Source organism: Cyanistes caeruleus, chromosome 5 (genome assembly GCF_971803275.1).
Source record: "Cyanistes caeruleus chromosome 5, bCyaCae1.hap1.1, whole genome shotgun sequence".
In the NCBI taxonomy this organism is placed as follows: Eukaryota; Metazoa; Chordata; class Aves; order Passeriformes; family Paridae; genus Cyanistes; species Cyanistes caeruleus.
Window position 1 is genome coordinate 55728312 of NC_141705.1, and position 13304 is coordinate 55741615.

Consider the following 13304-nt stretch of genomic DNA (forward strand, 5'->3'; position numbering starts at 1 on the left):
GGAAGGACAAAATTACCGCATTAACAGAGACATACATCTTTTTTAAGACTAAAGCATGCAGATGCATTTGAAATGCATAATAAGCCAGAGCAACACTCCTGCATTTCACAGCACGAGGCCATTGGGTTATTTCAGAGAATAGGTACAAAGCCAGGAGCACTGCGAGATGGAGGACACTGTTCAAAACATAGAGCAAGTCATAAAGAACTGCTGCCAGTCAGCAAAAATCAAAGGGGAACAAACACATTCTGTCTTTTGGGGGAGCCCACTATAGCTCTCTGTTGCTTTTAAAAGCAAAAAATAACCACAGTCACTTGATAGCTAATCACTGCAACTGAGTGGATACCAACCAGCATATTATATAACCTGCCACCCACAAGCCACCAATGCCAACATAACAAAGCAGGGCGTTTTCAGGTTTATCTCAAGGTTTCCAGTGTGAGTGCACAATGTGAGAGATAAGATGTGACAGAGGCTTGTAAATGCATAATAAAATGGTGGGGTAACAAGAAAAGAAGTGATCCCCTCTGTCAGCAGGGTAGGATGTTCTGCTTGCTTCAGGTACCCACCTACCATCTCATGGATGTGCAGAAATGCCATTTTAATTTCATTTATAAAAGAAGACTAGGCAAAGGTAACGACATCTCTGAGTTGTGCATGGGGGAAGCCGGAGAGATGCTTCAGCAATCCTGCAACAATGTTGAGATGCAATGTTTTCACCCCCGGCAACATCAGTACATGTTTCCTGTCTCATTTCACACACTGTGACTGCATTCAGTGTGCTTAATGAAATGCTCTGGCCAACATAAACCTATCAGAGATGGGCCAAGTGCAACAAAGGAATGAAACCTTCTAATCACCAAAAAACAGGGGCAGAAAAGGACCTATTGATATCCACAGTGTCTGAGCCAGAGATATTCCTGCAGCACTGCTGGGTCCTGAGGCCAGTGTACCTAACTGTACTTCAAAAAGCCCCTGTGGTTTTCTGTTCTTGCTGCCCCACAACCTTTACCCTCAGTCACACATGGGTGTAAGTACTTACAGGCCATTTAGCAACCAGTGCTGAGCTGCTGTGTTACAGCCAGAGACGCCGACTTTCAACTCTTGTGGGCTGAGTCTGCCTGTCTCGCATTTGGCGCTGCACGAACCAGACACACCCCGCTTCCAGAGCACACTCCTGGGTGTTAGAAAAGGAAAATTAATATGATTTGCCACCACAGGACTAAAGGGATGTTCTGCAGGCTTTGACCCATGGACCTATGCCAGATTATGCTGACTTCCATGAGGTCCCACTCATCATGAGCAGCTCTTGCGCAGTCATGGTCCTCAACCTGCAGATAGGTAAAGGAGGCAGAGAGAGGAGCTGGGTAAGGCAGAAGGTAACATCCAGTTCAGACAGGAGCTGGGGCAGCAGGCAGTGAAACCAGGCAGGAGCAGCCAGGGTGAGCTGAGGAGAACTGCATTTTGCAGGTGCTGTGTGTTTCTTTGCCCCAGGGATCCCATTCTGCTAGGGAGCACTCACTGCAAGATACAAGCAGCTCCTTCTGGCCTCAGGGGCTGCACAAGTCAGGTGGCAACCAGCTCCCAGTGAGTCCTCCAATGTGTGCTGGACTGCCCACCTCCCAGGGCAGATGCCCTACTCTCTCCAAGTGCAGATATTGAGGAATCCAAGTGCAGATATTGAGGAATACAAGTAGTGGCCTGGTGAGCAGCCACAGCGGGAGCTGCAGGTCGTGTGGTGTCTGGAGCCACATGCAAGGCACCATGAGCTAGCATCTACCCTTTGCCCAGTAAAGGGCATGGAGACCTGTGGCACTGGCCAAGGGTGGCTGGTCACTTAGAGACTCTGTAGAACCCAAATAAACAGCCAGAAGGCCCCAGACTAAGTATCAGGATTGGAATGGGCACACAGACTGTGAGGGTAAAAAAGGCCAGGGATTCCTTAGTGCATGGAGTCCCCCTGAAGGCACTGATTCAAGCTGTTATGGTGTTACTGCACCATGATTAAATTACTTAAAGAGTCCAGGCTTCTGGGACTCTGATGTGGGAATCCCAGGGTCCAGCCAGTGAGGAAAACCTGTCTGACTGTGTAAATATGGGGTGTGTGGGGAGCCAAGCAAGGCACACATTAGCTTAATGGAACCACCCATTAAGCTAATGTGAAAGGGCTTTGGTCCCAGCAGTGACAGCCTGGGGTGGTAGAAGTGTGACTGACAGAGGGGTCAGACAGGAAAGTCTCCTTAACACAGAGATGCTCGAGACTGGGGCCACTTTCACCAGACTTCTGAGACACAAGGGAAATCTCTAGCAGAGTCTCAACACAGACCAAAGCCACACAGTCTCACACCACCACCACCACCAGCACCACCACAAGGGTGTATCTTCCCCTTGAGAATCCTTTGGTTTGGGATGCTTGTGAGAAGGGCACTTACCTCAAAATCCCAGCCAACCCCCAAAGTAAAGAGATGTTGGAAAATGCGGAGGGCTATCTATCGCCTCAAAAAAACAGTAAGACAGCAAAGCTCTCCCTGCTTCAGTTGTGCTGTGAGGAAAGAGTCTCTGAAACCATCTCCTTGCCCTGGAAGCAATACAGAATTGTAGACTGATGTTATGGCAAAGCCCAGGAAGTCAGAGGCACTGTGCAGACAGGCTGTCCAGTGATTGTCCTCCACCTCAGCCACCCCAATCTAATGAAGCAGCAACAAGCAGACGGAGTGTATAATATGTACATATTATAATGTAATATGTACATATTACATAATGTACAGAGGTCTTGAGAGGGTACTAATAAAGTGATAGAGGTGTTTTATTTGCTCCTCAGTTCCAAACATCACAAATGTCTTCAATCATTTCCAATGTGCACGAGCAAGTAAAGCCAAGACACACATTACATTGGAAAGGGGAAGGAAGTCTGCCCAAAAGGTTTGTCCCATTTTCAGGAAAACAATGTAAGTGTTGGGAGTGGCAAAGAACACTTAAGAAGGAGGTGAAACTTCCAAGTGTTGACTTACAAATAGCTTTGAAGGTAAGGAAAAACAGACTAAGCCCAGGGGAACAGACTTGGCAGAATGTTATCCCTGATCATATTGTCTCCTTCTCCTGTAGTTTATGGATGAGAGTACACGCCCTGCAAAGCCAGAAAAATTCCACGTTTCCCTGCCTTTTCTACTCTGCCACTGTTTTTTCCCCACCAAACAGAAAATACACACTCAAGCTGCAGAGCTTCTCATGGGGTGTAAGCAGGGCTTCTCCCACCTGTTTACGCTGTCTTTCATCTCTCTTACCCCTTTCACCCCTCTTCTATTCACCTTTTGGAAGCCTATGCTCCTTTCTTCACTGCACTTTACAGCTCTACACTTTTGGAGAGATATACACTGTCCCCAGAGTGGCATTTCCTTTGGTAAATGCAACTTGCCATGGGGAAAACACCCAAGACCTGTGAGCTGTTAGGGACTGTGGCAGAGCACACTGTTTCTCAGGACAGTTTTCCCTCACCAACCTCTTCAGCCAGTGGATTTACTCCTCCTCCACAGAAAGAGGTCCTCTTCTTCATGTATTAACGACCAAAGCCCCAGAGGAGCAGCAACAAGGGAGGTGATGGGGCAGAGGTTGAACTACAAGGAATGGATGTGCAGTACCCATGACTTGGCTTTCGTCATTCCACTAAAGTGGCCCTCTCTGGCACAGGGATTGTCTTTTGACTCTGTTGAGACCTGTGGAAAACATTTGCCCTGAGAGGCAAAGTATCATAGACAGGCATTTCTGTGGTGTTCACCACTCCACTGCCAGCATTCCTTATTTGTAGGAATTCATTTCCTTTGTTTACCAGTGTCTCAAGCTGCTACAACCATAAATTGCTGTTTGTACGGTGTTTGGGTGAGCTACAGTAGGAAGGTGCCAAACAGCGTTTTCCTTCAAGCACAACACAATGTATTAGTACATGCCCTCCTTTCCCACTGGGCTCCCCTTTCAGTTTTGCTTTTCATTATTCTTTTAAAATAAGATCTTAGGGGAAATTGCACCTTGATTCCCATAATGGACAGAGGGGAGCAGGGGAACAGCTTCCAGCTGCTAAACAGTAGCCAAGCCCATGTGAGCAGCCTCTACATTGCATCCAGAGGGATTATTACTTTTTAGGTCTACTGAAATATTTTCAGAGACAGGCTTTGCACATTAAATCACCCCTAGGAGCGTTCAGCTGGGCCAAGACCACACTGGGGAGGCTCCCTCTGACAAAGATGTGGCCATCCTCAGTGTCTTGGCCAGGCAAAACCCATTCCTGCAGTCCTGTGGTGCCACAACTGAAGGGCTACTGGCTCTTCTGGTTTAGGCAGTCATCGCTATTAATACCAGTGGTTCCTCACGGGAAGCAGGAAATAATACAGCAAGAGCAGAAGTTCTCTCCCTAAGTACCTGGACCTGCCCCAGCTCAGGAAATTGCAGGGAGGATGCTGGACACTCTCCTCACCATTGTAACAGATCAGTCCACATCCTCCAGGCTTTTTTGCTCCCTTCCCTTTGCTACCCATGGGAGAGGCAGCCCAGACCTCTCCCCAGCAGGCAGGATCATCCAGCAGCAACCTCAGCATTAAAAATGTGCAATAAACCCCATGCGAGGTAACCTATAGCCGTTCTCAAAGTTCCTTTCATGGTTCTTGAAGCTCCACCAGTCTTTCCCTCTCCTCCAATTCACTCTGTCCTTCTCTCTCCATCTGTTCCCAATGTGGTTTTCTTCCTTTTACTCTCATCCTGCCCTCATCCCTGAACCTCAGGTGACATCTTCTGCAACCTGCAGGGACCTAAGGTAAGTAGAGACGTTTGCAAGTCTCCTTGAGACAGCAAAATGCCGAAATTATTCCCATTTTAGACAACAAGGCCAGTGATTTGCTTGCTGGGATGTCACACTGGAAATCAGTGATGCAGAGGACTCTCTGAGTCCTGGTCCAGGCTGTCTACTGCAGCAGCAGCCTCCTCACCTGCCACCACCCCCCCTACCAGTGTATCCTTCCCAATATATTGCCCAGGATCATCTTTCTCTTTTCCCACAGACCTTTCTTTGCTTCTTTGCTCCAACTTAACCTGCAAACACAGCTCATTGCTTCAGCTTGGACTGTAGGATTGGAACCTTAAAGTCTCTCTTTTGGGCCAAACTGCAATCTTGCAATCTCAGGCTGCCCAGAAATGGCTGGGGGAAGAGAGAAAACCATGGACATGACATTTCTTCCAAGAGAAAAAACCAAAACAATTGAAAACGTTGGTGTTCTTACAAGCACACATCCCGGCTCTGCATCTGAAAAGCAAACACTGCAGCACAAAGAATCTTTAAAGGGGAAATGAAACAACTGCACTTTCAGCACCCAGATTCAGAAAACGCTGACAGCTGGACATGGATAACCACAAGAAAACAATCTGACTTTTAACTGTTCAGCAGTGAAATCAGGAGCAAGACATTTGTCAAGCAAATAGGAGTCCCCTGTCTTCATCCCACTACCATAAGGCAGAAAGTGGGCAAGAATCAAGTCCCCTTCTTTTAGGCACTGTCATCTGTTTGAGCAAGACACAACAGGCAGTCGGTGTCAGGATATACCTTTCACACACTGCTCTCCTCCATACTGAATTGGTATTTCTAATTAACCATGCATGTGTGCATTGCCATTGAATGAGGATCGTGTGAATGTTGATCAGACAACCCTTAGGGTCACTTTCACAAGTAGCTTTGCTTAAAAATGAAAAAACTAAAAAAAAAAAAAAGGAAAAAAAAGGCAGGTTAACTCATAATTTCTGCAACCTTTATAGCTTAAGGGCTCTGAATCAAAGGTCTGGCACAAGCATGATGCTCTAACTCAAAGCTAAGACTGAGATCCCCAGCGACCCTGGGACATCAGCACCCACCATCTTTCTATCACTCCGAGAGAGGATCTCGCCCTTCCCTCCCTGAGGCACCACAGCGCAGCTGAACGCCTTCCTCGACACCTTAAATTCCCTCCAGGGAATTGAACCGGACACAGCCAGCATGTCCTGACAGGACATCCTGACAGGATCTATCAGGGGAAGGCAGCACCTGTCCCACCCGCACAACCTGAACCCAGGTGAGCTTCTTCCCAGACCCCTATGCAGCAACCTGGCCGAGGACCCTGCCGAGTCCTGCCACCACCAGATCCCTCAGGCCGAAGGGATGGATTCCCCAGAGGGATTCACGGGTGACAGGGATGCCGAAATCATGACCTGGGAGAGCTCTTCCACAGCTGGGTCCCTCCTTCAGGCCCCGGGTGAGGCGGCTCTCATGCCCTGAGCCAGCCCGTGTGCACCTGCCGTGACACAGCGGCGGGGCGCTCCCGGCTGCCCCCTCAGGCTGCGGCGCCCCTCGCCCCCGCCCTGCCCCGCTCGCAGCTCCCCGCGGGGCCCCTCACCCGCGGGCCCGGGGGCGGCCATTCGCGGCAGGACGGGGAGACAGCGAGACGGGCGGGGGTGTCCGGCGCTCCCGGCCGCGGCTCCCGGCAGCGGCTCCTACCTGTGCACCTGCGGACGGCTCCGGCTCCGGCTCCGGCGGCGGCGAGCGCGGCCGGGCTGGGTCCGAGCCCCCGCCCCGCCGAGCCCCGCCCCGGACGGGCGGGTCCGCAGCCGCCGCGGCCACCGGGGGCCCTGGAGCACGGCGGGGCCGCTGGAAGCGGTGCCCGTGTCCTGCTCTGACCGCCGGGCTTGGGGTGCTGGGAGGCGGCCACAGCCCCCCCCCCCCCGGCGCTTCAGGGCACCCCTCGGGGAGGGCAGCACCGCGCAGTGCCGCTGCCTGCGGGCTGGCCCCGCTCTGCCTTCCTCCCTGCCCGGCCTGGCCAGGGCCAGGAGCACCTGCCCAGCCTGCGGCTCCTGGTGCGCCTTCTGCTTCGAGCCCCCGGAGGCAGCGGGGAGAGCTCCACACAAACTCCGCATCTTTGCAGCCCTCCCGGGACGTGCTGCCCGTCTGGATGGGTAGTTTGAAAGGCCTCAATGAAACAGACACTCGGTAGCAAGAGACCTCAGGAATAGCCTCTTTCACCCCCTTTCCTATTGGGTGGTGGGCTTTGTGAGCTCCGTAAAGTACCTCTGTGGTTGGAATTTTGAGAAGAAATATTCCCAGCAAAACAGCTCGGTGTTAACTATTTGGGACAGTGAAGGAGTTGTTTCACTGTCCAATCTTCATGGGATTAAGTCAACGTGAATGCTACCACTTCTTTTTCCTCTTCCTCTCTGTCAGGATGACTGATGTTATTTAGTGACTGTCTTGTTTGTTTTCCTAAAATCCAAATAAGGTAGCTTGTAGTCAAAATTTTGTCCTGGTGCCATCACTTGTGAACCAACACAAAACAGACAGATGCCTAAATCCATGTCAGCCCCCAGAAACTGAGCCGAGTTACATATCAGCAGTTTATCAGTGTTTTGTAGGCTGCCCTTCTAGCAAGCAACACTCCTTCACCCTACAGCTGTGGCCTTCATGGAACACTCTGAAGAGATTGCATGTCTCTGATCCCCAGAGACTGAAAACCCCTCAGAGTGCTGATCCTCAGAGCAAGCACTGCACCAGCAGGTCCCCTGAGCCCTTACCAAAGTGGCTGCATCATCAAGGGAGAGGACAGATGCTTCCACAGAAAGGTACTGTGTATGCTTCTCGGGTCCTAGGCTGAGTGGGCTATTTTTAGAGCTGAAATAACATTCTTCCTGCTTTGGTATTTCAAGTCTTATGTTATCCTGGGCTAATAGATGTTTCCTTGCAGCATTTGCTTTTTTTTTTGCAACCCCACAAAATCCAGAGATCTTGGTCAGGGTTTCCCCTCTCCATGCACCTGACGCTGCCCAGTGGCACTGCCATGCTTAGGAGACAAAAGTAACTTTCAGGCATAGCTTTCCTCAGGCAAGGAGTTGCTATGCCCTCCATGTCACTACGAGAGGCCCCAAAATCGGGTGCCTGGAAAAAAATATGCTTGATGTATCAGCATTAACCACATCCATCCCTGCAAGGCTTCTTGTGATAGTAAGAGTCAAGGAAGCTCATATTAAAAGTAATTGAGGGGAAGTCTTTGAATCCCAGTAACCCTCTGGCTTTCAGCAGCTGAGGCTGAAGAAAACCTTCTGTCAAACAGGTGAGAAGTGACAGTGCTCAGTCCCAGAGATTTTGGCCAGAAAGGAAAATGCAGCAACTAATCAGCAACTGCCTTAGTCACTTCACCTCTGCTGGCAGCCAATGCTGGAAGGGAAACAATGCACCATATGGCATTTTAAGGCAATTTCATTTTTGGTAAACTCTGAGTGTCTGAGACATTTTGTTCACAGCTCCTTTTTGAGCAGATGGTGTCCCTCTGAGTGCTGGAAAACGCATGATGCTGACAGGCCCACCAAAAACCTATTACAAATTTAAAAATTCACAGCTTGAAAAAAAGGGCGCAGCCTGGGGACAGCAAGCATGTGCTGGAGCCCACCCAGTGCAGGAAGCAAGAGAGATGCAGGGAGGCATCAGCCATCAAGGGGTGATGTCACGTGGGTCCTTGGAGATAATTCCTACAATGATTTCTTCATGGGACACCATGGGAGAAGCAGCCCCTCTCCCAACAACCCTCATTCTGCAAAGCAAAGCAACCTCATGCCCCTTTAGTGGCTGTTCTTCCCAGGGTGAAATTATCATTGAAGACTGGCTGTGGTTATTCTGGACTGTTTTTTTTTGGGTGGAAAAGGCACACAAAGATGAGGAAAATGGAATTGCTTTGAGTTTGCTTTCATTACTAGGGGATACATGTCTTCTGAAACTATATTTACCATCTTTTTCTCCTGTCCTGCTCCTTTCTGCTCCAAAGGTGGAGTGGGGCCTGGCAAGAAAGGTTGCCCACCCAGAAAGAGGAGCAGCAGAGAAAATGGGCCTAGGGATCACACAGCAGCAGGCATTGGAGCTGCTCCACACCCCGAGGCATGTATTAAATACAATTAAAACTGTGAAAAACCAGTTAAAACTGTTTCTCAGTTGAAGTGTTAACCCTCATTTCATTAGCCAGATCGTCTCCTATCAAAGCCATCTGTTCCTTTATCAAGCTTTTCAAATATTGTGATAGACTTCATATCTCCAAATGCCCTGCTGATAAACAGATGCCACTTAAGCAAGTCCACCTGTGGCTTGGCCTTGACAAGGTGTGCTCAGGGTGGCTGGAGAGGCACTGACCTGCAAGGTGCATTCTCTCACCCTAAGGAACATCCCCAGATCCCGGGCCTACGAGATGAAGATCTTCCCAGTTCACCCACATGATCCCAACCAAGAAAAATTCACCTATTTCAGGGAATAGAGCAGCAAATTGAAGAGACCCATTCCATCTGACTGCAGTAAAGTGATACCATTTGAATGTTAGAAAAGGAAATGGAGAAAATGGAAACAAAATTATAAAGCTTTTCCATAAAAAGAGAAGTAAAAAAAAAAAAAATTACTGCTGTGATAGCAGATAGAAGAGGACTTGTAGTCAATGTGTGAACTCTGGGGAGGAAACCTTGCAGTGCCAGTGTATGCAGATGAGAGCTGCAGACTGGCGTGTCCTGGCCCCAGTGGGTGTATATGCTGGCCTGGCAGGAGGACAGTCCTACCTGAAGCACAGAAAACGCTGAAAAACTAAAGAAGGACTTTTTTTTTTTTCTTTAAGAATAATGAGATTGGGTAAAATAATTATTTCTGATTATCATGCTATAAATGCTAATGGAATCGTGTCAGTCAGGAAAATTTAGTAGCCACAGTGAATACAAAGGTTAGGCATGCTGTGCAGATGTGGTAAGCACTCTTTCACCTACATTTCTTATCTGTGGTGCTCATTCCTTCCAATCATTTTCCAAGTCCTGCAAAAGGGGATTTTTTTTTTTTATTACTGTTCTGCAGGCAGGCTTTGCTGCTCATCCACTTCTCTTGGGCAGTAAATTTAGTTTTAAAATGCTTGTGTGGGGCAGGGCCTTTACCTGCACTAAGGTAATACCTTTGCTCCTTGCCCCTTTTGGCTTTAACCCCAGCTTGGTCATGGCTGGTGCATGAAGGGGAGAGGCAGTGGCACAGCTCCTGGAGTCACTTGTCTGAAATCCAGGGTGGAAATTCTTTCATCATTTTCTCAGAAAAAGCCTAAATCAGGGTTTAACTCTTCAGAGAGTGGGGCAGCAGGAGATGGACTCACTAAAAGCAATGCACCCCATGTGCGAGGGGTGATTTAAACAGCAGAAGCCTCTAACCATTCAGCAGGCAATTTTGCCCATGCAGGGGCACCCCAGGAGTTATAATTTTTTCCCCTGTTCTCACCTGTTCAGTGGGGCTGGTGCTGCTGGGTAGAGGTTTTTCCAGAGGTTTCTGCTCCCAGGCCAGGCACAACTGTGCCAGAGCCTCTGTGGGAGCTGGGGCACGTGGGCACGTATTAGTACATGCCCTCCTTTCCCACTGGGCTCTGCTTTCAGTTTTGCTTTTCATTATTATTTTGAAATAAGATCTTATGGGAAATTGCACCTTGAATCCCATAAACACCCAGAATGTGGTGAGCACCCTTTACAGAACCACCCTTCCCATTTAAAGGGTTGAGCTACAAAACAGCCTCGGGGCAAAAATAATTAAAAAAACTGAGGCAGGGATGGCCAGCCTCATCTCATCCCTGGCCATGCCTTTGGGACCACTGTCTGGAAGCTGGTGTATCATCAACCTCCCTCCAAACTGAGAGCCCTCCCAGCTGCAAATACCCCAAATATTGTCTAACCAGAGCCCATAGGACAGCCACCACACTTCCAGCCTTGTATAGATTCTCAGGCTCACATGGCCACAGGAGATCTTTTAGAAGATATTTTTTTTTTCCTAGGAGCCTCCCACCCCAGCATCTGAATGTGATACCTGCAGTCAGGCCACATTTCCCATCTGCTGGGCTTATTTCTAGAAAGCTGTCTTCTGGCTGCCAGCCGGGGACAGCAGTTGCCTTGCACTTGCGAGCTGCAGAGGAATTCAGACATTCCTGGGGCTTACCAGGGAACAGCAGCGCTTCTGGAGGAAGTGGGCAGAGCAGAAATCCACCCCTTGTACCCCAAGAATGCAATTTCTCCCACCAGGGTATCCCTTCTACCCCTGATGCATTTCTTCACCACCAGCACTCACCCTCTCCCTGCAGCATCTTTCTCAAGGCGTAACTTCAGTGCCAGCAGGTTTTGCTCATGGCTCCTGCTCCAGGCACTGCCCCAGTGCAGCCCAGCCCAGCTGCAGCAGGGATGGGGTCAGATGGAGCCTGGAAGTTCCTCTGCAGGCAGCCACAGCCTTGGTCTCACCTCCCACCTTGGCTGCCACATTTGTATGCAGCCCTGATGCGGGGCAGATTTCATCAGTGTTTGCATCACCAACTATGTGCTGTAACTTGGAGCTGAAATCCTCCTCTCTGCTGTAGTTTACAGAATAGATCCTCCTCTAGAGATTGTGCCAAGTCCCAGGGGTCCCAGGGCAGGCTGGCGTTCCCTTGAGCCACTCCATGCCAGAAAGCAGCTGAGCTGCTCGGGAGTTTCCACTTGGAAGGAGCACACAGCTCCAGAGCCAGCACTGCATTTCATAAGGGCCCCACTAGTTCTGGGAAAAGAGGTAAAACCAACCCAGTGCCTGCTGTGTGCCAAAGCCGAGAGCCTGGAAACACTCAGTGCAACAGTGCATGGGGCAAAGTACAAATACCTGCTCCCACTGCTACATGGTGTTATTCCAGATGGGTCAATGTTCCAAGGATGGAGTTAGAGACACCACAAGCTCAGACACTGCCAGACCATCAGCTCTCAGGAGACAGTCACTGGTTAACCTACTGCCAGCCACCAACCCACCAGCAGTCCCTCAACACTTCTGCACTGCTCAGAAAGCTCTAGCCAGGTCTTCAGCTACCAAATCAGCAGGAGAAGTGTCAAAGTCCACAGAAATAAGTGCAGCTCATGCCCTAGTACCCACCCTACCAAGGCTCCACAACTTCCCCATACCACTTCATTCAACAGCAGATGGATCCAGTAGCTACCCTGGGAAATGGCAGTGGCCCTTCCTGCCTCCCACAGACCCTACATCATCCTGAGGAAGAGAAAACCACACTATGACATAATGACATGTGACATAAGAGAAAAAAACACACATGGCCAAAATGATTTTAAAAAAATCAAAACAAATAAGCAAAGTGTTCAAAACAAACACAAACATACAAACAAATAAGCAAAGAAGGAAATGCATGGAAATATTCCTTGTTTTACCAAAATTTGAGGTGCCCTCTTTAAAAATCTAGTTTTCATGTGAAAGCTAAGACTTTTTAATCAAGTCTATCACATGGAGAATTTAATCTACAAAAAGAGGGGTTCAGGTAGCATAAGTTTCCAGATAATACATTTGATGGAGGAGCTTTTTCTTTTCTGAACAATGTTTCTTTAGATATTCTCAGTTTTTCAAAGCCAGGTAACTTGACAATGGCTTCAATTTCAGTTTTCAGATCCCTGAAACACACTGGAACTGCTGCTGCTTTTGAAGTCTTATACCTGGGGGAGGGTGGGGGGAGTATTACCTTGTTGTAATTTCAGGTATTCAGAGATTCACAACAGGTGTGCCTCTTAGCAAGGCCCTTTATTCTTCTTACACCAGGCACTTGACAGGAATGAGCCTAAGGAAGTCCAAGCAATAGCAGTACAAAAGAAAAATGATAAAGATCAACAGGAAGCTGTGCATCTTGGTGCATTCCCCATAGTCCTGCAGTCAGGAAATTGCACAAAGGAAAGGATGAGAGCACCAGTGAGATCAGGCGTTCACACATCTTCCAAGCTTCACTCCTACGCTCACACCCCAAGTCCAAACCCATTACACACATCACTTTGAAGGCAGGTTCCTTATGATTCTTGCCATGGAAGGAACAGCTCTATCTTTCTAACCAGCAGGTCAGGAGCCTCCCAGCTTCAGGAGCTCCCAGCTTCAGCTGCACCATAGTGCAGTCACTGCAGCAGGGGGTGGGGAGACATCTCACTCCGTGTGTGTGTGTGTGTGTGTGTGTGTGTGTGTGTGTGTGTGTGTGTGTTTGTCATGTCTGTCAAATGGCTCTGACTCTGGATGAATGCACATCAAAACACATCTTCAGGCACACCCGGGTCTTCAGGCCCATCTCAGCAGAAACAAAGAGGATTTACAGCAAAAGCTAAATAAAATATTTTGTATTTCTGACCAAAGCATTGTCCTGTAGTCACTCCAGGCTGGTAATTTTCTATTAAAGCGGGATTTTCACATGCAAGAACTTGCCACAGCCTCCTTTCAAGTTTATGTCAGCTTCCAGTTTCTTTTC

General features: G+C 48.9%; 1 protein-coding gene and 1 long non-coding RNA gene across 17 annotated transcripts in view; one reads left to right on the forward strand and one right to left on the reverse strand.

Moving 5' to 3' along the window:
- Positions 1–12484, reverse strand: part of TMEM150C (transmembrane protein 150C) — a 27097-nt gene extending 14613 nt beyond the window's left edge. For 2 of the 16 annotated variants that reach the window (XM_086889135.1, XM_086889126.1), the window contains exons 1-4: positions 12235–12480; positions 11964–12058; positions 2433–2578; positions 1043–1177 (exon numbers count right to left, since the gene is read on the reverse strand). In XM_086889135.1, coding sequence (XP_086745261.1) covers positions 1043–1049 — 7 coding nt within the window. In that variant the 5' untranslated portion in view covers positions 1050–1177; positions 2433–2578; positions 11964–12058; positions 12235–12480. Of the gene's footprint in view, positions 1–1042; positions 1178–2432; positions 2579–3499; positions 6355–6410; positions 6608–10288; positions 10365–11122; positions 11313–11963; positions 12059–12234 lie in introns of those variants that run through there. The other 14 variants (XM_086889131.1, XM_086889122.1, XM_086889132.1 and 11 more) reach the window with 12 other exon arrangements.
- LOC147653125 (uncharacterized) lies at positions 7555–12672 on the forward strand. Its single transcript, XR_015286838.1, has 2 exons — positions 7555–7626; positions 12617–12672. It is a non-coding gene; the product is annotated as an uncharacterized LOC147653125 (long non-coding RNA).
- Positions 12673–13304: the final 632 nt, after the last annotated feature.